Source organism: Megachile rotundata, chromosome 11 (assembly GCF_050947335.1).
Source record: "Megachile rotundata isolate GNS110a chromosome 11, iyMegRotu1, whole genome shotgun sequence".
In the NCBI taxonomy this organism is placed as follows: domain Eukaryota; kingdom Metazoa; phylum Arthropoda; class Insecta; order Hymenoptera; family Megachilidae; genus Megachile; species Megachile rotundata.
Window position 1 is genome coordinate 10,746,345 of NC_134993.1, and position 24,791 is coordinate 10,771,135.

Here is a 24,791-nt window from a genome sequence, read left to right on the forward strand (position 1 = left end):
CCCATATTTTGATCAAATAACACAGAATTTGAAATAGACAACAAATCGATATCTTTCTTTTAACAATAATTAAATATATTATTTTTAACAGAACAGATCTTTATTATATATTTGATAATAATTTTGTATAATTCCCTAGTTGATAAATTTCACTACTCTTGAAAAGATTATCGCTTATGATACCAGATGTCTCTGTGCGAGATTGAATTTATACAATTATGTATCTTTCTTTTCTGACAATTTTTTTATCAGTGTCAAGTACAAGCTGGCAGTGAAGTCAAATTTTGATATTTTAAAATGAGTACGGTAGATTGGGATGAAGTTAAAAGATTGGCTGCTGATTTTCAAAAAGCGCAACTCAGTTCTACTCTTCAAAAGTATGGGCTACTTTCATGGAATATAAATATTTGTTGTCTTTTCTGTTTTTATTTAGCAATTTTACATCTTCAGTTACGTTTTTTGTAAACTGATTTTAAACAGCTGTACAATGAAATTGCAATTTTTATGATATCAAATGAATTCAAGCTATTAATATTTTTACTGCTATAGTGAATATAACACATTTATAACTTGTTGCATGTTCAATAAATCTACGGTCATAATTATATTTTATATAAAACTGTGGAAATGTCATATAAATTATAATCTTCTGATTAACTACTTTACTACATTTTTAAAATTTTGTGCAGGTTGTCAGAGCGTAACTGTATAGAAATCGTAACAAAGTTAATAGAAAACAAGTTACTGGATGTAATATTTACTAATGACGGTAAAGAATATGTTACACCACAGCATCTTGGGAGAGAAATTAAAAATGAGTTGTACATTCATGGTGGAAGAATCAACTTGGTTGATTTGGCACAAATCCTTAATGTTAATTTATCTCAAGTATCGAAAGTGGCATCTGAAATAGAGAAGCACAGTAAAGGCCTTAAAATAATACTTGGTCAACTTGTTGATAAAAGTTACATGGATAGAATTGCCGAGGAAATCAATGACAAATTAATGCAACATGGCTGTATCAATGTAACAGAACTTACAATACATTATGATCTGCCAGCTGAATTTTTACAATCATTAATAGAAAAAGAATTGGGAAAGACAATATTTGGAAAACAAGACACACAAGATATTAAAGTTTTTTATACAGAAAGTTTTATAGCTAGAAACAAAGCTAAAGTAAGAGGAGCGTTATCAGCTATTACAAAACCCACACCATTATCTGCAATTTTAGGACAATGTTCTGTTTCAGAAAGAATATTCTTTTGTAAGTATATAGCATAAGTTCATTCATATGTGTCAAATATAGCAATGCTTTTAGAATTTTAATATATGAACATGATTGTTGTTTACAGCAATTTTAGACAGTTTACAAGAAATGAAACAAATTCCTGGTATTATAGCAGGAAAACAGGGAACAAATAGTCTTTATATACCAACTATATATTCCAAAAGTCAAAATGAATGGGTAGATAATTTTTATAAACAGAATGGTTATTTAGGTGGGTCTTATACTTAACAATAAAAAATAATCGTCATGATATAAAATACTTTATATGTTAATTTTTTTTATTATTTGTTACTAGAATATGATGCACTCACTCGTCTTGGAATATCGGATCCACCGAACTTCATAAAACGTCATTTTCCAAATGAAAATATGATCTTCTTAGACTCTGTTGCTATTGGTACCAATATTATGGATCAAGTTGACGCAAATATTGAAGAAGCTGTTGCCACTGGATCATTTATTGATATCAGTCCCCTTCTACCATCTGTATTTACCGATAAAGATATGGAAATGCTTCTTAAAATAGCAGAAAAAAAGATGAACAATAATACATACATATTTGCAAAAACAGTAGTAATATCCGACGCATTTTTACAATCGTTAAGTAAATCGTTTGAGACAATTGCAGAGACAAAGGCGAGAGAAGCGGTAGCCAGCGGACAATGGTTTCAAACGATAGCAGAAAATAGGATTAAATCTAAATCGGTAGATCTAATACTTGAAAATAGGGCAAATAAAAAAGAAGAACGTCGAAAGAAAGCTACAAGTGGTAAAGCAGGTGGCGGTAGTCAGGGAAGAGAAACAAAAACGAAAACGACTAAAAAGAAATATTTACAAGGAAAAAATCGTGAGAATGAATCTGATGATGAAAATGTGAAAGTCAGTTCTGGAAAAATAGAACTTAAATTAGTTTCTCTAGAAGACATAACAAATGAAATTATGAAAGATGATAATTTGTCAATAATTGATGAATTGGTGGAAGAATTGGCATCATATTTGCAACCAAAAATAAACAATCATGCTATACATATGGCAGAACAATTAGCACAAAATAACAAAACTACCAATTTAAATGTAGTTGAAGAACGTCTTAATGTTTTAATAACAAATATGAGAATATTTGACAAAGGTATTAAGCATATGGATAAGACAGACCAGCCTGCTTTAACGAAGTATCTACTAAAATCTGTTGGTACAGAATTTGTGAATGAATTGTTTAAGTTAGCTGCACAACAAAATATGCTTCAACTTTCGGACAATATTACCACAGAAACAAGACAAAAGATGTTATTAGATGTGCCTGAAGATGTCAAGGAACCTTTAATGAATGTACACAAATCAATTGCTGGAAATTCCGTAGATGATTTCCTGAATGTTGCAGAACCAGCAATGGCAATTTGCTGTCTAGTATTAAAAAAGTATGATAAAAAGAAAGAAAGACCCTTTATTTTGGGTCATAGGGAAGCTTTACTAGAAGAACTTAATACTACACAGGATCCTGCACTGGCACTACATTTAGTCACGAGTATATTATTTACTGGCGTAACACAGAATGTTTTATACATGTCTGGAAGACATGTGTCCACTGTTCTTTCATTTCTTCAAATACATTTACTACCTTCAACAATGGAGATACTATCTAAGTATCATGGTACGAAATAATTCATAGTTCAAACATGTTATTAATTACTGTTGTACATATGATGTAGATGTATTTTGTGATTAAATTATTGTATATATTACAGATATGGTACTAAAAAGTTTAACTTCCTCGGATGAAGCTACAAAATCTGATATTCAAAAGGAGTTAGAAGCTGGGTTGGTAGAAATAAAAAATATTGCAAATAATTACAAACAACATTTAAAACTTGATAAACAATAACAATGAATGTTTATAATTGTACATAAATATAAAGTATTGCCTATTTGTGTAAAAATGTATTCCAGAAGTTTATATTTTGCAATAACTTATATTAAGAAATAAATATATTTAGTGGATAGAACATTAAAATAAAAAATTGCAGCTATAACTAAAAAATATTATACATTTTTTATAAATAACAAATAAAATTTATAATCTTTTTAATTAACTTGAAAATCTATTAACATGAATATCATTTTAATTATAATTTTCATTACATTTGTACAGTATAATACATTCATAAATGTACAAATTTTATATTCTCGTCTATTGCTATAATATCAGTAAAATATTATTTGCTTGATTTAAGATGTCAATAATATTTGGAATACCTTACATACATTTCTGAGTAACAATACACCTCGTGCACCATTCATTCTCAAACAGTTTCATGTTATAAAGTAGCTAATATTCTGGTAAATCCAACACATCCCGCTACAACAGTCTGTCCGATACCCCAAAGTAATGCGTACAATGGTGGCAGTGGATATCGAGAGGCTCTGTATACAAAAGCAACAGCAGCAGAGCTAAGAACTCCTGATGTTAATGGTAATAATATACCCATTATTATAATCAGCAATGGGAAGAATCTTTAAACCAAAATTTATTTAGTTACTTTATATTCTAAAAGAATAAAAGTACAAAAAAGCTTAATTTATTATTATTGGTATTCAAAAATAAAACATTAATACCACATTGAGAATGTGGAAATATTAATAATATGTATATTGTCATTATAGATTTATCAATTTCATTATAATAACTTCATACGTACTTTCCATATTTGTGTTGCCTTAATGTAGCAAAACAAATTGCACCAGCTATGGTATGAACAAAAATGGAAGAAAATAGAGCCCATAAAAATATCTGATACCACATTTCTGTAACAATTAAAAGGAACAAAAAAAAATAAGGAACACTAACTATTACTGATAGATAAAATATAACTATAGCTAATATATGTACATACCAGCAAACGAAGTTAAAGGTGTATAAAAAACATTGCCCGTATTCATATGTCTCAAATTGACTGGGGATCGCAAAACAGAAACATCTGTTTGCGCTTCCATCATAATGGAATGGTTTCACAAACTATAGATTCTATACAAACATACTAGGAAAAATGATTAAATCATCTCAATGGTATCTATTAACAACTGTAACCAGAGTATAACAGGTCTTTATAAAAGATAACATTCTTTTTGTGTTATGTCAGCCAAACAAAGATATAAAATAATATTCTTAAACCCTGTAATAATATAGAATATTAGGTATAATGTATGTAATGTTTTTATAAATTATTAATCACTAGAAATCTATAATCATTGATAATAACTTAATCTTCAACACTTACGCCTTCATTCTTAATTGTTTATATTGTATACGTCACATGAATATGTAAATTTCCATACTGACAAAAATTATTTTAACATCTAACGGTAAACTTTATACACATATAATATCATTTTATAAGTAACCTAATTCAACATCTGTAACAATTGTAATCATAATAACAATTTGAACTAATCGTATCTTAGAAAGTCAGAGGAATACGAAACATGTACAAGTTTCTAGCGCACTCTTACATACCTATTCGAAACTGTGTGAATCGATATCATGAACTATACAATAAAACAATTCTACGAACGATTTAATTAAAATTTAATTAAGATCGAATTAAAAGACGGATTTTAATGAAGATAAGTAAAAGTTCTGTATGTATTCTGCATATTTGTATGTTCAAATTTTTAAGTTCATAGTGAGATCAGTAGATATCTAAATTTGGCGCCATAAAAATTTCAAATGCACATATGGTTGTTTTTGGTTACTAAAATTACTTGGACCAATCAGAGTCAACATGAACCAAATAAAATTCGTCATTTATATGATCTTACATGTAAAAATTTAATCAAATTCAATTCAAAAATTTATTTGCAATGAAAACAAAGAAAATTCTTGAGCTCAAATTGCATTCTAAGTATTAGAATAGATTTTCCAATTTCGGCTTAACAATTAATGAACTAGCTAGGGAATTTCTATCGAATAATACATAAGTAGAAGTTGACAGTATTTGACTTGAAAAAGAGCGCGTGTAATTGAAATTTTTTATATAAAAACGATAAATCAGGAAGAGATCGAATATGTCGGACAGTGAGGCTTCTTCAGTGTCGTTTTTTGGATCTTCTTCGTTTTGTGAAGATGATGAGGATGAAGAGTTAGTGCTTTATAAAAGCATAAGAATGGTTAGAGGTTATGTTCGTTATTAAAAAATCTAGTTTCTTAGATGTTTACTTTCTCGTTCAATATGAATGATTCTCTTCTCCATTAATTTACAGATTTTACAAGATGTAGTGAAAGGAACGAAAGAGGTAGATACGAATTTTGAAAACTTAGAAAAAGATCTCGCAATTACATCCAAGTTAATTCTTGCTATCGAAGAAAAGTCATCGTAAATTATAAATTACTTCATTATCATTGTACATGTAATATTAGTTGTATAAGTGACATATCATTTATTGTAAAAATGTGATGTAAATAAAATTTGAAAATTTATGTTGTAGTTAATATTTTTTCATTTGCATTGTATTTTATAATTTTTATAATGATTAACATTTTATTAAAGTTCTAATAACCTATTGTTCTTTTAATATAACATAATGCAATAGATTGAGGATGATACTACATTTCTGTCAACCTCGGCCATAAAACATCCGCTGATTGTGATTTCGAATTATCACCGCAGGTAATCAAATCGAACAAGCGAAAAAACTAATGAAAATAGTAGATGAAAATTGTAAAATGAATCATCAATTACGAGGAATACGTTATCTCATGAATAAACAAATCCTTTTCATGCAACCTTGAACATTGGTATTTTTGGTATTCATACTTATCACATTAACATGTTACATTGACACTTTTTTCGTGCTTTACGATAGTTTCCATGTAAAATTATTTAATTTTGTTATTTCATTGTGATTATATTACTTTTTTAATTAGGTTTTTTTTTGTTTATTAATTATTAAAAACAAGTATTGTTACGAATATTTCTTACAATAAATAAATATTTCTGATTGGTAAAACGAACGATTTAAAATAAAATTAGAAAAATTTTTAGAATTATATCACTGTAATGGTGATATATCAAAATCTTTTTAAGCAATAATTTGCTCAATTCTAGTTTTTATTAATTTCGAATGTATTTCAAGATGATTTTACGAATTTTTTTTGGTTACGTAATGAAATTAAAGTACAGATATATATTTCGTGAAATTAATCTAATAAAAATTATACAAACTTGAACTCTAAATTTTTATCGCTTACCAGTATAATTTTCCATGCTATTTCAAGAAGCTAAAGTTGTAATGGTATTCTAATAAAATTTCCAAAGATTTTCAAGCTGTTTACATTATAAACACTGTGTATATCATTAAAATCGTAAATTAGAAAGGGAGTACATGATTTATTAGTACGGTGCAGTGGTTCTCAACCTCTTGATTATTAAATAATGAAAAAATAAAATTGAAATTATATTCTATGAAAATTAAAAAATTATAATAAAAATCATAACAATTTTTATAACAAAAATTTAAAAAATTACAATACAAATTTTTTTTTATGAAATTAACATTGAAATTAATTCTATAAAATTAAAATTGAAATTAATTGTACAAAATTAAAATTGAAATTAATTCTACAAAACTAAAATTGAAATTAATTGTACAAAATTAAAATTAAAATTAATTGTACAAAATTAAAATTGAAATTAATTCTACAAAACTAAAATTGAAATTAATTGTACAAAATTAAAATTGAAATCAATTCTACGAAATTAAAATTGAAATTAATTGTACAAAATTAAAATTGAAATCAATTCTACAAAGTTGAAATTAAAATTAATTCTACAAAATTAAAATTGAAATTAATTCTACAAAACTAAAATTAAAATTAATTCTATAAAATTAAAATTGTATTATATAAAATACTGTCTTCTTCTGATAATAATATTTAGTTATTTCACACTATGAGTAACTTATTAAATAATAAATTTAATTAACGTTAAACTTATTAGATAAAATAACCATTATTTAAATATATAAATAAAATCAGTAATTTTGATTTTAGACAAAAGTTAAAATAAGCAATATTTAATTATTTTTAACTGTAAACAAATTTCCAAAAAAATAATTAAATTAATTTTCTCCCACAAATAAGAAAACCTTGAAATAATATTAACATATAAAAAATAAATGTATTTAACAGTAAACTGACTCATACAAAAATAATTCAATAAAATAATAAAAATTCAATAAGATAAAAGGCAAACGAATTATAGTTGAAATGCGTACCAACGTTTTTGACAAATAACGTTATAGATAGATTAAAACGTGTCCCACAAGAAAAACTTGAAAACTACATTGGGTCCAAGTCATTTCACGGAACAAGATCAATTACCTCTCAATTTATTGTTCCCGTATATTTCCCAGGTTCCTGTCGGTTCCCGTCGGAGCTCGGCGGGCAAATAGCGTGGTCCAAAAGTTTCGACAGCCGAATGTCTTGGATCCAACGGAGGTGCTCGTTGGGGGTAATTGCGAACGTCTCCTTCCTGCTATGACCAGTTTCAATAAAAGTAATTATCGTGACAGTTCTTTCGAAGTAAAAATCGATGAGCATAGATGAGGGTGGAAGTAAATTGGGTACTATTACGTGTGCACAAACGAGACGCGCGGATAATGAATTCAATTGTTTGGTGTGGTTTTTATTGCCCTACTCCTAACTTTGCCGTCCAATCGGGGATAAGCGAGGGCGCCCATCGCTACATTCGAAATATATAAATGTGTCAATAACTGTTCCTCGTCACTCAGTCAGTATTTTTATTCGCTGCTGACAAACTGATTATTAGTGAATCCTTCCACAAACTCCGAAGGTAAGATTTATTCGAGCTTCGAAATGTACCCTGAACGTTTCCGAGGGTGACGAAAAGTTTGACACTGCATATTTTCTTATCGCGGTTTATGGTCTCGGAGATATCATCTCTAGATTAAGACACGTTAAAGGGCTCCGCGGAAAGAGGGCGCGAGATCATAGGGAAGATGCGAAGATTGTATAAGAAGTTGCATCATTCGGTTCGAAACCTCCTCCCGTGATGTGCGCTCCTAGAAAGCATCTCCGGCGCGATTATCTTTATCAAAAGTTATATCTCATAGCGGTACCGGGTCTCATATTTCTGCGAATTTTATCCACGTGTGACAATTACCCGTCGTGAGAAGGTAAGACCCCATAAACTTTCTGTCACGTGTTCTAAACCATCACATGTGGAATAGTGCGATATTAATCAGATTTTCTTCACGAAGTCGTTTCACCAATATTCCTCAATTTTCGGGTTCTGTTTCAGATCGCTGCTCGATTCGCTGTTTATTTTTTAAGAGGTTCTACATTCTTAAGTTTCAAGGTATTTAAGTTTTCTAAATCACGCGAATCGATACTCTTTTTCTTCATTAACTCAATTAATTTTATGTCGAGAAACAAATCGTGATTATTCTTCTGGAAACGATTCTTTATATATTGTAATTACTGTAATACTACGTGGATTAAACTTACTCAGTAAGTTATTATAACTTACTTACAAAGTTCAAAATAATTTTGTCGTAATAAATGTTAGAGATGTATATAAATGTTATAGATAGTACCTTTTTATATAATAAGCACGATTCGTTACGCAAGAAATAATAATCGAGATAAGTAAAACAAACGGTCCTTTCCGTAATATGTTAAATATAGACACCCCGTTAAATGTAAGAAATTACTCGTCATTATGGGAAGATAAGACCAATATCTCGGAAGTTGAGGCCACTTTTAACTCCTCCTCGAACGCCTGTGAGCGTATTTGCAACAAAAAATCTTCCTCACACGTTACACCATAGCCACACCACGTCCCCAGATTCTCCCCTATTTTTTTGCACCGCATATGTGTTCATTAACGCGCGCGCGAATTCGTTTCCAAACATGTTGCCTCGTTAACGGGCAAGTTACTTAATCTTGTTTAAACGGTACGCGTGACCTTCCTTCCTCTCGTGAGAGCCCGAAAGAAACGAAAATGAAGAAACAAAACGGCGGGACAAAACGAGACGGGACGAGACCAGACGCCCAAGATAAAATTGTGTGTACAGCATCTAAATTTCGTCCGAGATATATACGTTTGTTTGAGGAAGAGAAAAAAAAAACGAGGTATATCCCGAGTTGTGCGAATCGGCACGACTCGCACGTTCACGCTATAAAACTCTTAACGGACGTGTCGAAGAGGAGGAATCGTGAGGCACAGATTAAATATAAAGCCGGCGGCGTTCGAAAGCTCAGGCATTCTTTGCGCACCCCGTCACGAGGATGCACACCGAAGGTATTCAGGTATATTTACGATAGATAACGAAATCATTAATTTGGTGATTTCGATGCCCTCTTTAACGAGCAAGCCATGCCACCCGCACAACCATCACACTCACACTCTCACACTTTTATTCAAACTCTCACCTCACATTTTGATCGAATGATCGATTGACTTTATAAGAGCTGCACCTTACATTTTGACTCAGACTCTGCGCAAAGTTCGCACGCTTGCTCAGACCTCGATTACAAAATCGCAAAGAATTCCGAGCGACATTGACGCGGAAATTCTGTGGAAATCGCGTCAGTAGCGTGGTAAATCACGAGAGTTTTATCAACGAAATTGTTGAACCGATAGAGAAGTGAAATGGGACGAAGGAATGCATGTTGTTCGTTAATACTGCAGATATTTAATTATCGTCGCGTTCTCAAGAGTTTAATTTCATTGTTGCCAATTGTGTTTATTCGTATCCTCGAGGAAGGTCGAATGAATCGATATTATAAATCGCGCGCACCTAACCGGACAATTAAATACGCGTTGTTATATATTGGATCGGGTGCCGTTTCTGCGAAAAGAGCGTGACGTTAATGTTCCTCAGCTTCGCTCTGATTCAATCATTGCACAATGTCCTTTCATTAAATCGGGTCTTTGATGTAACATCCCGTAACCGTGTTAAATGTTACTTTCTTTCGACGGGTCAACGGAGGCTGCTGTGTTTTCAGATGCGATACTGTTCCATGCTGATCAATCTTATTTGTGTAATCGGCTTGTCCTACACGGTTTCGGGACGTCCCTTCACGTTCCTGCCGCGGCATGCTGTGGAACGAGCTGCTGAACGGAGGAGTTTAGGCAGACAGATTGTGGAGCAGAACTCTAATTTCTTGACTCCGTTGTCTGATTATGGAACGCAGTCTTCGGAAACTAAGGTAACATTCACCATTTTTCGGAAATTTTTTATAATTTTTAAGTTGACGCTGGTTGTAAAAGTAACAAGTTTGGGGAATCACAAGTAGATTAGTAGTTTGGTGGATCACAAGAGAAAACACAAGTTTCCTACTTGTGAGAATTCTAACAATTTTTAACTTGACAATGGTTGTACAAAAAGTAACAAGTTTGGTAAATCACAAGTAGATTAGTAGTTTGGTAAATCACAAGAGAAAACACAAGTTTCCTACTTGTGAAAATTCTAACAATTTTTAACTTGACAATGGTTGTACAAAAAGTAACAAGTTTGGTAAATCGCAAGTAGATTAGTAGTTTGGTGGATCACAAGAGAAAACACAAGTTTTATACTTGTGAGAATTCTAACAATTTTTAACTTGACACTGGTTCTACAAAAAGTTACAACTGAATCTGAAAGCACAAGTTTTCTACTTGTGAAAATTTTTATAATTTTTGGTACCAGGTGAAGTCTGAGGCACCGGAAGTAACAGTTCGCACCGGTCGCCATTTTTCAGGGGGTCCCTGAATCTTACATTTATGGCAAATAAGTTAAAATTTGTTTCCATCCTTGAAATAGTCATATTACAAAAATGAATCTGAGTGGAATTAAATAGAAATGATGAAGTACTGTTTAAGTATTATGCACCTGTTGAATAAGCTATGTCTACTGATGTACAGAAGTAGACTTACGAAGTACTAAATGTGTAGTAGTATTAGTACTAATATATTAGTAATATTAATATACTGGAAGTGAAGATTTGTCTCCTAATATTATTTACTTATAAATCATTTTTGCTTCAAACTTCATTTAACTTTATCTACAATAAATTTCAATTTTGATATCTTACTTATTCTTAAAGTTTATTACAGTTTCTTACTCTTTCAATTTTCAAGAGACTGTAATAAACACAGGTTCTCAACAATTTTAAATATAATATGGTATTACAATGTACTAAAAATTATTTTAAGAGTGTTTCCTTTAAAAGTAATTGGTAAATAGAAAACACTATTCAGTACAATTGATGTGAACTACTAAATATTTGCTTATTATGCACTTAACTCAACTAACGATAAGTGCACTTAAATTACATTAACCAATTGTGTATTTTGATGAAAGTACAAGCGTCGAATAATTAAGTTTGACGGAACATTGGAAACCCTACAAATTGTTCGTAGAAATTGTAATAATACAATGAACAAAATCATACATTTACATTTTTAAATAAAACGTATGAAGAATTACTTATACATTTAAATTAAACAAGAAATACTCAATGTTATAGATTAACAATAAATTAATTTTAGAGAGATGTAAATGAAATTTAATTTGAATTTCTAGCCTGTGGAACCATGGACCAAAATCAACCAACATCCGGTGAACGGCATTAAGACAACCGTGGGGTAAGTGTATAAAATGTACAAACTTCTAAATACAATAGTAATTTAAACCAGTAATGTGCAGAACAAGCACCAAAAATTTAGACATTTGTAAATTTACAAAGAAAAATATCAAACTTTTTAATTTAAAGAAATTTAGAAATATAGACACTTGGTAATTTGGAAATTTAATAATTTAACAGGCTAACTTGCAAATTAAAACATTTTTAAATTTATAAATTTACAAATTCACTTGATTTAAAAATGTACAAATTATTTTTGAATATACAAACTTAAAAACTAATATAAAAACTTGAGAAATTATTTGAAAATTAGGAAACTTCAAAATTAAACTAAGTGATCTAACATTTATAACATGTAGGCTAAGTGAACAATTTTTTCCTTACAGGAGCAGAGTGGAATTGGAATGCAAAGCCAGCGGTAGCCCGCCCCCGGAAATTTTATGGTTCACAGGAAGCGGCACCAACGAAGAAGTGAATATCAAAAAAATCTTAACACTCGAACAATTAAATACAAAAATGATTAACATTTATACAAATGCAAAGTATTAGAAGAATTTAGAAAACAGTCATTGTTCTGGTGTTAACATCTCCACTAATGCAAATGAACAAGATATTAATTTCGAATATTTTTTCGCGACAGCTCATCGACTACGTCAAAGTCAGCACACATTCTTTGTACGATCCGTCCGAGGAGTGGAAAGGAGTGGCCAGAATTACTTCGAAGCTCGTGATAGAGTGTGTTACTCCGGATGACGCTGGATTGATCTACTGTGCGTCGGTTTCAGCAAGAGAGGTGAAGATATCCACTCCTACGGAGCTGCGGGTTAACAGTAAGTGGCATACAATTAACAATTAACTGTCAATCATTTAAATGTCCGTCCTTTATAATATATGTACCTCGTACCGATAACCACTCTTTACTTATGCAATTTTATTAATTGAATTGAACTAATTTCTTTGCTATCTCTAAATTCTTCAAGCAACCCAGATGAAATGGTCTTCTCTAAATTGAAATGAATCTTCTCTAAATTTTCTTCAAGCTTATTCTTCAAACTTCTAAATCTTCAGAGTCCAAATTTCTAAACAATTCCCAAATCTTCAAATCATTTTTCAAGCTTGGCCTTGAGTAGATTTGGTCCACATCCTAAAATGTTATGAATTAATTAATTGAATTGAACTAATTTCTTTGCAATCTCTAAATTCTTCAAGCAACCCAGATGAAATGATCTTCTCTAAATTGAAATGAATCTTCTCTAAATTTTCTTCAAGCTTATTCTTCAAACTTCTAAATCTTCAGAGTCCAAATTTCTGAACAATTCCCAAATCTTCAAATCATTTTTCAAGCTTGGCCTTGAGTAGATTTGGTCCACATCCTAAAATGTTATGAGTTAATTAATTGAATTGAACTAATTTCTTTGCAATCTCTAAATTCTTCAAGCAACCCAGATGAAATGGTCTTCTCTAAATTGAAATGAATCTTCTCTAAATTTTCTTCAAGCTTATTCTTCAAACTTCTAAATCTTCAGAGTCCAAATTTCTAAACAATTCCCAAATCTTCAAATCATTTTTCAAGCTTGGCCTTGAGTAGATTTGGTCCACATCCTAAAATGTTATGAATTAATTAATTGAATTGAACTAATTTCTTTGCAATCTCTAAATTCTTCAAGCAACCCAGATGAAATGGTCTTCTCTAAATTGAAATGAATCTTCTCTAAATTTTCTTCAAGCTTATTCTTCAAACTTCTAAATCTTCAGAGTCCAAATTTCTAAACAATTCCCAAATCTTCAAATCATTTTTCAAGCTTGGCCTTGAGTAGATTTGGTCCACATCCTAAAATGTTATGAATTAATTAATTGAATTGAACTAATTTCTTTGCAATCTCTAAATTCTTCAAGCAACCCAGATGAAATGGTCTTCTCTAAATTGAAATGAATCTTCTCTAAATTTTTTTCAAGCTTATTCTTCAAACTTCTAAATCTTCAGAGTCCAAATTTCTAAACAATTCCCAAATCTTCAAATCATTTTTCAAGCTTGGCCTTGAGTAGATTTGGTCCACATCCTAAAATGTTATGAATTAATTAATTGAATTGAACTAATTTCTTTGCTATCTCTAAATTCTTCAAGCAACCCAGATGAAATGGTCTTCTCTAAATTGAAATGAATCTTCTCTAAATTTTCTTCAAGCTTATTCTTCAAACTTCTAAATCTTCAGAGTCCAAATTTCTAAACAATTCTCAAATCTTCAAATCATTTTTCAAGCTTGGCCTTGAGTAGATTTGGTCCACATCCTGAAATGTTTAAAATTTGTTAATTGCAGGTGAAGGAGTTAGTGGTAATTGCAGTTCCGAAAGTGACCCAACAATCACCCTCTACTCACCCACATTGGTAGCTAATATAGGAGCAACCGTGGTGCTGCCGTGCAGAGCAAGTGGCAAACCAACGCCAGAAATTACTTGGTTGGATAATTTTAATGTACCTCTAAGTCTATCAACGAATTTGCGACACAGAGTGTTGGATAGTGGTGATCTATTGATAGAAGAACTCTTATGGAAAGACATGGGTGGTTACACTTGTCAGGCTAAATCCGGACATCGTCAACAAGTCGTCAGCACATTCCTGTACCCTGTGCGCGTAAGTTTTTTTTTCATCATTACAGTCACCTAAAATATATTATAAACATTTTATAATATAACTGCAATTGATCATACAAGATTTAAAATGTAGACTTTCGGTTTACAGCCGGAAAAAGAAGTTCATCGGACGGGTAACTGAAGAATTGCCAAAAACGAGCCTCAATTGCTTGGATTGATCTCCTTTTCATTGTACGACGTGCGAAGCATATTGGATAAAATACAGTCTTTTGCGCAAAGTTTCCGTGTTCGTGGTATTGTTTCAGTATACGCACTTTGTATAATTTTATACGAAAGCATCTCTTTTTTTTACTACTGACGTGCTGGAGAATTAGCAACGCTTTATGTTACTGTTAATGAAACGACGGACTATTTTATACTTAAAATTTTATAAACTATTTTAGGATGCCAAAGAATTTTGTATTTGATTAGAGTTCTAATTTTAGTGATTTAAGGTAGCAATTTTAAGCTATTTTAATATTTAATATATTTAATCTATGTATTGCGGTACCTCTTGAGCGATATTTCGTATAGTTTAAACGAATTATTTATTTATTGTGTACGTACAATAAGATCGAGAGCCGATCTTATAGGCAAATGTAATGAAGAATACTTCAGTTAATATTAAGAGAGTATCGTTATTAAATCATAAATAACCCGGTGAAAATTGTTGCCCTTTTGGCTTCGATTACTACTTCGTTTATTATTTACATAGTATTAATTATCATTGATTTTCTTTCGTTATTTTCATCATTTTGTTTCCTTTTTTTAACTATCGTAATGTATTATTAACTCGCTTTATTTTTACATATAAATAAATATATTTCCTTTCATGTAGTATTCATCTATTTTTTATCCTATTTCCCAATTTTTAGTTGTAGAATTTTGTTTGAAGAATTTAGTTGTTCAAATCATGTCATTTGTTTAATAATAATTCAATAATAATTTGTCAGTATTATCATTGATAATTATATTGACAATTTTCATCTTTCATTTTTTTATAAACTAACATAATGTCACATTCAGTCAATTCATTTTATTTTAACATATAAATGTTTAATTTCCTACAAAATTCATAATTTAATTTAATCATTTTTAATTTAATTTTCATCCTATAATTTAATTTTTTAAATACAGAACTTTTTAGCATACTTTACATTTCATTTAGCAAGTCTAATCCGATGACCTTGTACATGATCATTAGGACATTCGATAATGCTTTATCATTTTAACTGAAAACACGTGTTACGCGTTCACAGAAATTAGCTGTTCAAAATGACGAAAAAATTGACAGCAAAAATTGGACCCTCTATTTTAAACGCTGATTTAGCACAACTTGCGGAGGAGTCACAACGATTAGTTAATAACGGTGCCGATTATTTACATTTAGATGTTATGGATGGACACTTTGTACCTAACCTTACATTCGGTCACCCGTTAGTAAAATGCCTTCGTAGCAAAATAAAAGATACATTTTTTGAAACACATATGATGGTATCTAATCCAGATCAGGTATGCTTAATTTTACTTGTTTCTATTGAGTGACAGACAATTTTGACTAATTACAGTAAACTAATGTTTATGTTTTTAAATGTAACAAAAATCTTCTGTTGCAGTGGATAGAACCTATGTCTGATGCCGGTGTTGATCAATATACATTTCATGTTGAGCCTGTGAAGGATGTGCCATTAGTTTGTAGAAAAGTAAGAGAAGCGGGAATGAAAGTATGTAATTTATATTACTGTTTATTTAACAGTTTGTAGCTTCCTCTATTTAACAATGTTTCCTTTTTTATATAAAAGGTTGGAGTAGCACTTAAACCCGGAACTCCAGTGGATACAGTTGCAGAATATGTTGATCTAGCAGATATGGTGTTAGTTATGACTGTTGAACCAGGTTTTGGTGGACAAAAGTTCATGGAACCAATGATGGAAAAAGTATCATGGTTACGGAAAAATTATCCTACATTGGATATAGAAGTTGATGGTGGTGTTGGACCAGCTACTATTGATGCATGTGCTAAAGTATGAGTATTAAAATTTAATTTAATATAACAGAAACATATGTAAAGAAGTCTCAAATATATAATATACTTTTTTAGGCTGGTGCAAACATGATTGTTTCTGGAACTGCTGTTATAGGTTCTTCTGATCAAGCTAAAGTTATAAGAACTTTGAGAGATACAGTAAACTGTGCAATACAAAGTAGCTGAAAATAATGTTAATAAAGTGTCAAATTAACACACCATGTACATGTTAATAACTTTTTATAATTATATACAATGTTTGGGTAAAAAAATAAAAAATACAAATCTTTTATTTGGTATAAATATTATTACTTACATTTATTATTCACTCATAATTCAATTATCTACAAAACTGTTAAATTGAGGATTTGGTAATGGAGCAACTTTAGAAGATAATTTTGTCCTTAATTCTGCTAAAGTAATCAGAATAGCTTCTTCTGTTCTAATTGTCCTTGACCCTTGTTGGGGACAGGTATTTAAATATTTATCAAATATTAAGGATGGATCATCTACATCCAAACTAGGATCACCATCCAATGCAGCCTCTAATCCACTTAACCCACCAAATACTATCAAAGCATGATGGTATTTTATACTTTTAACTTCTATATCATCAACAGACTTTCCTTTATCTGAAGTTCCAATTGTCAAATCATATCCATCCTCATAAGGACCTTGAGTTAATGCTTCTGTAAGATTATTTGCTAGTCTTACGTTATATCCCCAATATATACCACTTTCTGCTCTTGGAATGTTAGGAGGTACAATAAATCCTTTGATTTTTTTTGGATTTGGTTGGTCTGGTGGTATTTTTACAGTGACTCTTAATCCAGCTGTTAACACTTTGTCCACATGGACATTGTTTAATAATCCAACGTTAACATAAGAACCTTTGTCACCTTTAACTGGTTTATTTGTGATCACTCCTTCTCGATACAAAGATACATCAGACTGACGCAAATGATGTGGAGTATCTAACGGATTTAACACTCCAGCATATTGTAAATCTTTATGCAACGGGAAAAAGTACTTTCTCAAATATTGTGGACATTCGAGATACTGTAATATTCTAGCCAGCTGTAAACAGCCAATTCTTCTTTCACCTAAAACCTCGTCATTTCGAACTTTTTTCTTTTCATCCTCTGTGATTTCTCCTTTGTCATCAAAAACAACAATTTCATCTATTTGGTAAACGCAGGCTGCACGCGCTATTTGTCCTGCAAGATACGTTCGCAACTCTGGCGATTGAGCATTGTCCAAAATCGACCCAGGAACTGCAATACTTATCGTTGAAACATCTTTTTTCTCAAAATGTTCAACAGGTTTTGCTGCCTCTTTCTGCAACTCCTCAGCTTCTTCTTTCTTCAACTTTTTTACTAACCTCTCTTCACGCCATTTCTTTCGTTGCTCTTTTAATAAACGATTTGTTTCTTTCCAATTTTTAGCTGGAGGAATCACTGGCGACATAGCTCGACAATAAAATATTTATTATTTCAAATAAGTACATGTATACATATGTATCTTCCTTAGCTTGTTATTTTACCTGAAGTATGGCACAATTCTTCGAGATCTGTTTATGAAATGAACAACTTCAAAGTATTTATTTTATGTTCATTGAGTACATTTCATGGTTTTCAAATTTATATAAATTAAAAAGTATCAAACTATGACTACCGAAGAGGGTTTTGAACAGGTGTTTTCTAAATCTAATTAATTTTAATACTTGATTGTATTTTATACGAACGTATCATCTTTAACCTTCATTGTCATTTTTTAAAATCATATTTGGAACTCGTTTAGTACAATAACCTTTTTAGAAATATTAAAAATTTATTAATAAAAGAAATTACTATTGAAAAGTGTAAAGAAATATTTAATTATTATAGTTTGAAGATGAAGAAGCTGAAATTCCGATTGGTGGAACATTACCTGGCGGTAGGAAGCGATTATTTTCAAAGGAATTGCGTTGTATGATGTATGGTTTTGGTGATGATCAAAACCCTTACACAGAGAGTGTAGATTTATTAGAAGATCTAGTTATCGAATTTATTACTGAAATGACACATAGGGCTATGGAAATTGGACGCACTGGACGAGTGCAAGTTGAGGATATTGTATTTTTAGGTAGTATTAGTATGAGAAATTATTTATATACGTTTGTAACTTTAATTAATTAATAACAATTTTATTTTACAGTCAGAAAAGATCCAAGAAAGTATGCGAGAGTAAAAGATTTATTAACAATGAACGAAGAGTTAAAGAAAGCTAGAAAAGCATTCGATGAAGTTAAATATGCAGGTACTGTTAATCAATAAATTTTTTGATGTTCTCTCAGTATCTATAGCATATGACAAATAATTTTTTATTTTGCTTGAATATTTTGTTTTATTAGAGAATAGTTCTCATGGTCTTTCTTTGTACCTTTGTTTGTATTTTTGTAAAATTTACTTCAAATTTATGTTCGTGATTTTGAACAATTTGAGTAGAATTTGTTTAGACATAAATGAGCTATTCTTCAGAAATATTTTGTTGACAATTATATAATGCTATCATTAAAATTAAGCATTGCGTTGCAGTAGTTGCACATTTAGGGTTTATAAATGTGGAATGCTATGTGCTTGTGTGCTGCATTTTAGTTCTTCATGCTTTTCTACATACTTTAGAAATATATGGAAAATGGTGATGTATTTAAGATCGCTTAGTTCCTATTATTATACAAAAAAAAGTTATGTATAGCAGTACATAAGTAAATGTCTATCCATAATGTATTTCATAATAATAATTATATACAAGATTTCATTTTAATTTTTTCCATCTTGAACTGCATGTAGTACCATATTTATACATGTATATCAACTTCGAATATAGGAATAAAACTTCATATTTTTATTGTAAGTTTTTATTTTATAAATAATTCATAGTTTTTATATGTAAATAAGAATATAAATATACACTTATATATGAATGTAAACAAATATTGTATTGGCGATAAAATTATTTGTTAATTTTTAATTATTTAATCAATTAGTTACTTAAGATATTATGACTTAGGATAACTGTTTTTTATAATTATTTATATAAAGCTATTTTATATAATTTGTTATATTTAGTTTCTCCCTTAATTATCAATATTCTTATTATTTTGCAGATTGCTGTTTAAGTTTTTCTTATGCAACATGTTTATTGAACAATGCATGCTTCAATTTAGGTTTATTTGTAGCTTATATTTTCAAGGATTTTGGCTTGTTAGCTATTTGTTATATTATTTTTCTGCATGTGTATTATTTTATTTTTTAATTGTAACAGAAATCATTATATTTGTTTGATTAAGTTTCATTGAAATTTAAACTTTATAAATTTATAATAACTAATTGATATCAGAAACAGCTTGTTTTGCTGACAGAATAACGTCAGGGACTCCTACAGCTTGGTATGAAGAGCCACACAACACTAATGGAATTTTATGCGCGGCGATATATTTGCGGATACGATTTAGTCGTTGTTCATGACCTAGCGTGTACTGTGGTATACAGTCCTTCAAAATGGAGACGTGAAATGCCTTGGGATCCTCATCAATGCCTAAAATTTCCTTCACATATTTGATTGCTACGGTTCTGAACTGTTCTTCTGATGAACATTCACTAAAATACTGTTGGAACCATGCCCCTCCCATCATTACTGTCAGTACCTGGATTTAAAAAATTGTAAATATTCAGTGTTAAGAAGTTCTTCTAGTCTAACATTTAATTACACAGGATTCAAGTTTATATGTTAAGGATCAGTTTGTGTCTTTGCAAAAATGTGGATATTTTCAAATATATTTCCAGAAACAACAAATTGAATCAAGTAATGTGAAAATTATATAGGGACAAAAAAATAGGTAATAAATAATTTATATCTATACATACTGTCATTTTAGAGTTTTGAGGAACAACACATGAATCAAATAGCACACCTAGAATGGGAATCTTTTCCTTTGGTGGAACAAGAACTCCAAATGCACTTATAGGTAAAACATTTTCAGAAAATTGGAGATTAACTACAGCTATTGATACAGTAGGTATACTGCATAACTCCTTGGATAGATGTGGATGTTGTTCCTGTACTAAATTAGCTAAATTTTTTGCAGGCAAACTTGAAATAACCTGGGAATACTTTTCACTTTTTCCATTTACAGTTAATTCTACATAATCTTTGTTAAATGTTAATTTTTCACACGTATGTTGCATTTTTATATTTATTCCGCGTTCAGTTATATTCTTAGCAAGTTTTTGAGGCAGTTGTTCAAAACCTCCTTCAATTCCCCATATGCGCCATACTTCTGTTTTAGCTCTTTGCACTAATTGTGAAGGTGGTTTATTTGGTTTTATATTTATTTCAGTATCAGTTTCAGGTTTAGTTTCCGTTTCTTTCTTTTTTTTTAAAATTTCATGAAATTTATTAAATATAAGGCCTTTCACTATACTACCATGTTTTTGTTCTGCTTCAAATAAACTTGTCATACAAGACTTTGCACTCAACTCATGTATATCACCTCCATAGATTCCACAAAATACTGGAGCAATTAATTTTTCTGGCAAATCTTTACCAAACCTCCTTTCCATAAAATTATATACACTTTCATCATCTTTAGTAACCTTTCGTGCCTTAAAATCCTTCCACAAATGATAAGTTAAGGGCCTATTTAATAGCGTATTCTTAGTAAACAATCCACTGATACTATTAGGTACACAATGCAATGCATTATTTGAATAAATATATCGGTTTCGAGCTGCATCATGATTATATTTAACAGGTATAATTTCAGCTGATAGTTCTAATTCTTCTACTAATTCTAATATTTGTAGTGAATTAGCTCTAATTACTCTTGGACCTTGTTCAAAAATTGTTCCATCAGGTTGTTTCAAGGAACGTATCCATCCACCTACACGATTTGAGGCTTCAAATATAACTAGTGAAGTTATCTTTGGATTATTAAGACCATAATATGCAGCCGATAAACCTGATATACCAGCACCCAATATTGCAGTCATTGTTATTGGGCTAATAAAAATATATTTTATATTAAAACTATGAGTATTATGTATTCTAAAAAATTAAGACTAAAAATAATTATACTTCTTCTTTTTTAATTACTTAAATTATATATTTTTTTTCAAATAGAAAAAAAAATATAGTTAACAGTTCCTTTTTTTCTTTATGCTGTATTATTATTATATTCGCAATATTACATTTTATTAATAACACAAAACGTAGAGTTACATATGTATATAAAATGAATATACTAATGATAGATTTAATTCCATACGGATTTTGCTGTATTACAGACTATTCATGATATCAGCACAATTCACATATTGCTTGTACATATGAATAATTATAGGTTATGTAAAGGAGAGGTTATGTTCGCTTTCAGTATAAACATAAAACTAACAATGTGTCAAACAACAAATCTAAAAAGCTAATCTTATTCGAATTATAAATTGATTGATTTTGAAATTTTGTTCTTAAGTGTTTTAAAGAATTATATTTATACTTAATTGTATATAAAGAACATTTTACATTTTGTTAATGTTACACTGAAAATAAGAGGATAAAAATGGAAATATTGTCCGTGTGCGTCATTTGCTAATTATGATGCATGAATGATTAATTTGCTATTTTGATATTCTGACTTTAACGTCAACTTCGTATTCGCGGCTAGGTTTTATATTTAAATAATTACGTTAAATCAGTATATTGTAGTTACATAATGCAATTTGTACGGATTCATATCGAGTTTTTAACGCGTTTAGTACAACACGCAATTGTTTAAATTTGTTAAACTAAATTCTGTTCAATAATTGAAACTTATAACAAGTTTATAGTATTACATCTTTCTGGATCTGAAAAATAATTATTAAAATGAAAGACGGCAGCAGATTGTTATCAGTTCTTCTGCGAGTTTCTGAGAAAGCAGCAAATATTGCAAGAGCTTGCAGATACAATGATGCTCTCTTTAAGCTGCTTGTACAAGAAAAATCAGAGGAAGAAAAGAATCCTCGTTTCTTTCAAGATTTCAAAACCTTAGCCGATGTTCTAATACAAGAGACAATTAAACATGACATTGCATTAGAGGTAAGGTAATATAATGTTTCATTAAGTTACCTATATTTTGTAGTAAATTTCAGAATTTACCACTTTGATAAAATATATTGAGTTGGTTGTTTAAATAGAAAAACATTTATAGAGAATTAGTTTCCAGAATTGGCCAAAGTAGTACAAGGAGAAGAAAGTAATACATTTAGTAATGCTTTGGGTGAATCTATAGTGGTCGAAGTTTGTCCTACTGCAGAGGAAACAACTCAATTATTAGCCAAGGTAATGGGTAGTGATATTGCAAGTGCAGAATTATTGGCCACAGAAGTCCACAAAGATGTCCAGCTATTAGACATTCCAATGGTAGCAGAATTACCATCTGATTTTGATATTAATGTACATGATCTTGGTATATGGATTGATCCAATTGGTAAGAAACAAAATAATATGATTTAAATATTCCAAAGTTAACTAGTATTATTTGTATATAACAAATATAATAATATTAATTCTATTGTTTGTCTTGAAACACTGTGTGTGGGAAATTTATATGGTAAATATTTTTATTTGTTTAATCTTATTTTTCTCCTTTCACTATGGTTTTATTAGTAATTTATGTTATTATGTAAAGGTAAGCAAATTATCTGTTAAATCCTTTATTTGTTTTATAGTTTAATAAAGCATGCCTGAGGAGCAATTCGTGGAACTTTTCTAGATTCAACTGCAGATTATATAAATGGAGGTGAAAATGTGGATGATGTCACTGGAGTACATTTGAGCGGTTTACGCTGTGTTACTGTTTTAATTGGAGCCTACTTAAAGAGCACAGGTGTTCCTGTTGTGGGAGTAGTTAATCAACCTTTTTACACGAACATAGATTCACAGTAAATAACATAAAACTCATATAATTTGTGTTTAATAAGGTATTATTATTTAAATATATTTCATCATTTATTTAATAGGTGGAAAGGAAACTGTTATTGGGGATTTGCGGAAAATGATATTAGAAAATGTTCTATAGTCAAAGAACCTGATGATAAAAAAATAGTTGTTCTTAGTAGAATGGAAGATGAAAATGTAAAATCGAAGTTGTTAGATGCTGGATTTACTTTGGTAGAAGCAGCTGGTGCAGGTTATAAAATACTAAATGTTGCTCTTGGACATGTTGATGCTTATATTTTATCCAAAGGTTCCACATATAAGTGGGACACTTGTGGTCCACAAGCCCTTTTGCGTTCCTTAGATGGAGGTATCATTGAATTTCGAAGTTTTATAAATGATTCTGATTCAGAGTATTTGGATATAAAATATTTATCTACATCTTCCAATTTTTCTAATAGCAATGGTTTAATTGCATATAGAAATTTTGAAATTCTGCAGACCTTGAAGTCCATTTTATGCAAATAAGTGTTTGTGGGTATATTTTATATATATGTTTTATGTATTAATTGTTGCCAGTGTTTCAAGATATTTTTATTGCATTTAATATTAAATGCAGTTTTACGTAATTAACAGACAATTTTCACTTTGCTTAATTTTAGATTGTTTTATAGTATTGTAACAATTTTTATTATTTAATAATTAATATAAATGAGAATATTTGTAGCATTGAATATAAAATTTGAGAGTTGTTTATAGTATTTAAATGTTGTTATCTGAAAAGGAAGTTGCTTCTTTATGATGTGCAAGTAGATCGATGTTCATACAAGCAATGCTTCCATTTTCTTCTTAATTGTTACATATGTGTCCATAATATATATTTGTTGATAAATACATAGTAATAGGCTTTTATCAAAATATGGATATTTTTTATGAACCAAAAAATGAATGTATAGCAAAGTATTAATGGTACTTAAAGTGAAAAAATTATATGAATCATTTTATTTATTTTTATCTAATGTTTAAATTTTGTAATGATTATATGATTGTGATATGAATACAGAATTACAATTGTAAAACTGTAAAAGTTGTTTAAAATAAAAGCTACTGATAGAATGAATTTTATTAAAATAATCAATTTAAAAAGTTAGATACCTTTTGATTGTCTGCTTCGTGCACGCGCACGGTGCTGAATGACGCTAGTGGTACTATTTTCAGACAGCGCGCGAAAATATGAATTT

General features: G+C 30.0%; 8 protein-coding genes across 14 annotated transcripts; 5 read left to right on the plus strand and 3 right to left on the minus strand.

Moving 5' to 3' along the window:
* The first annotated feature begins 158 nt into the window (after window positions 1-158).
* Ufl1 (UFM1 specific ligase 1) lies at window positions 159-5,765 on the plus strand. 2 transcript variants are annotated; one of them, XM_076537577.1, is made up of 6 exons: window positions 159-377; window positions 690-1,267; window positions 1,356-1,502; window positions 1,587-2,942; window positions 3,037-5,462; window positions 5,549-5,765. In XM_076537577.1, the coding sequence occupies exons 1-5, from the start codon at window positions 298-300 to the stop codon at window positions 3,171-3,173; spliced, it is 2,298 nt and encodes a 765-aa protein (XP_076393692.1). In that variant the 5' UTR covers window positions 159-297; the 3' UTR covers window positions 3,174-5,462; window positions 5,549-5,765. The 2 variants fall into 2 exon arrangements, with proteins under 2 accessions (XP_076393692.1, XP_003700994.2); XM_003700946.3 differs by having other exon boundaries at window positions 3,037-5,455.
* Window positions 1,356-4,324, minus strand: LOC100883205 (transmembrane protein 170A). Of its 2 annotated transcripts, XR_001095070.2 has the most exons (4): window positions 4,183-4,324; window positions 3,988-4,093; window positions 3,554-3,802; window positions 1,356-1,775 (listed from the first exon to the last, which is right to left on the minus strand). XR_001095070.2 is itself a non-coding variant. In XM_012279917.2 (3 exons), exons 1-3 carry the CDS (start codon window positions 4,283-4,285, stop codon window positions 3,607-3,609), a joined length of 405 nt encoding a protein of 134 aa, XP_012135307.1. In that variant the 5' UTR covers window positions 4,286-4,324; the 3' UTR covers window positions 1,356-3,606. The 2 variants fall into 2 exon arrangements, 1 of the variants encoding a protein (XP_012135307.1); XM_012279917.2 differs by having other exon boundaries at window positions 1,356-3,802.
* Window positions 5,766-8,039: 2,274 nt separating the features above from the next.
* On the plus strand, window positions 8,040-15,400 carry ImpL2 (Ecdysone-inducible gene L2). 5 transcript variants are annotated; one of them, XM_012279901.2, is made up of 8 exons: window positions 8,095-8,139; window positions 8,608-8,664; window positions 10,317-10,520; window positions 11,876-11,937; window positions 12,323-12,407; window positions 12,577-12,766; window positions 14,255-14,568; window positions 14,677-15,400. In XM_012279901.2, the coding sequence occupies exons 3-8, from the start codon at window positions 10,317-10,319 to the stop codon at window positions 14,707-14,709; spliced, it is 888 nt and encodes a 295-aa protein (XP_012135291.1). In that variant the 5' UTR covers window positions 8,095-8,139; window positions 8,608-8,664; the 3' UTR covers window positions 14,710-15,400. The 5 variants fall into 5 exon arrangements, with proteins under 5 accessions (XP_003700985.1, XP_012135291.1, XP_012135293.1 ...); XM_012279903.2 differs by lacking the exon at window positions 8,095-8,139 and adding an exon at window positions 8,363-8,482; XM_003700937.3 differs by lacking the exon at window positions 8,608-8,664 and having other exon boundaries at window positions 8,040-8,139.
* Window positions 15,401-15,842: 442 nt separating this feature from the next.
* Rpe (ribulose-phosphate 3-epimerase) lies at window positions 15,843-16,896 on the plus strand. Its single transcript, XM_003700945.3, has 4 exons — window positions 15,843-16,079; window positions 16,184-16,291; window positions 16,370-16,591; window positions 16,669-16,896. The coding sequence occupies exons 1-4, from the start codon at window positions 15,843-15,845 to the stop codon at window positions 16,777-16,779; spliced, it is 678 nt and encodes a 225-aa protein (XP_003700993.1). The 3' UTR covers window positions 16,780-16,896.
* Window positions 16,297-18,060, minus strand: LOC100882986 (28S rRNA (uridine-N(3))-methyltransferase). The gene is made up of 3 exons (XM_076537584.1): window positions 16,910-18,060; window positions 16,661-16,775; window positions 16,297-16,586 (listed from the first exon to the last, which is right to left on the minus strand). The coding sequence occupies exon 1, from the start codon at window positions 18,058-18,060 to the stop codon at window positions 16,930-16,932; it is 1,131 nt and encodes a 376-aa protein (XP_076393699.1). The 3' UTR covers window positions 16,297-16,586; window positions 16,661-16,775; window positions 16,910-16,929.
* Window positions 18,061-18,146: 86 nt separating this feature from the next.
* Window positions 18,147-19,488, plus strand: Taf13 (TATA-box binding protein associated factor 13). The gene is made up of 3 exons (XM_012279905.2): window positions 18,147-18,286; window positions 18,480-18,717; window positions 18,790-19,488. Exons 1-3 carry the CDS (start codon window positions 18,260-18,262, stop codon window positions 18,906-18,908), a joined length of 384 nt encoding a protein of 127 aa, XP_012135295.1. The 5' UTR covers window positions 18,147-18,259; the 3' UTR covers window positions 18,909-19,488.
* Window positions 18,792-21,626, minus strand: Ppox (protoporphyrinogen oxidase). The gene is made up of 2 exons (XM_003700944.3): window positions 20,502-21,626; window positions 18,792-20,281 (listed from the first exon to the last, which is right to left on the minus strand). Exons 1-2 carry the CDS (start codon window positions 21,624-21,626, stop codon window positions 19,961-19,963), a joined length of 1,446 nt encoding a protein of 481 aa, XP_003700992.2. The 3' UTR covers window positions 18,792-19,960.
* An 871-nt stretch (window positions 21,627-22,497) lies between these two features.
* Window positions 22,498-24,672, plus strand: Ipp (inositol polyphosphate 1-phosphatase). The gene is made up of 4 exons (XM_003700957.3): window positions 22,498-22,710; window positions 22,831-23,101; window positions 23,387-23,555; window positions 23,634-24,672. The coding sequence occupies exons 1-4, from the start codon at window positions 22,498-22,500 to the stop codon at window positions 24,076-24,078; spliced, it is 1,098 nt and encodes a 365-aa protein (XP_003701005.1). The 3' UTR covers window positions 24,079-24,672.
* Window positions 24,673-24,791: the final 119 nt, after the last annotated feature.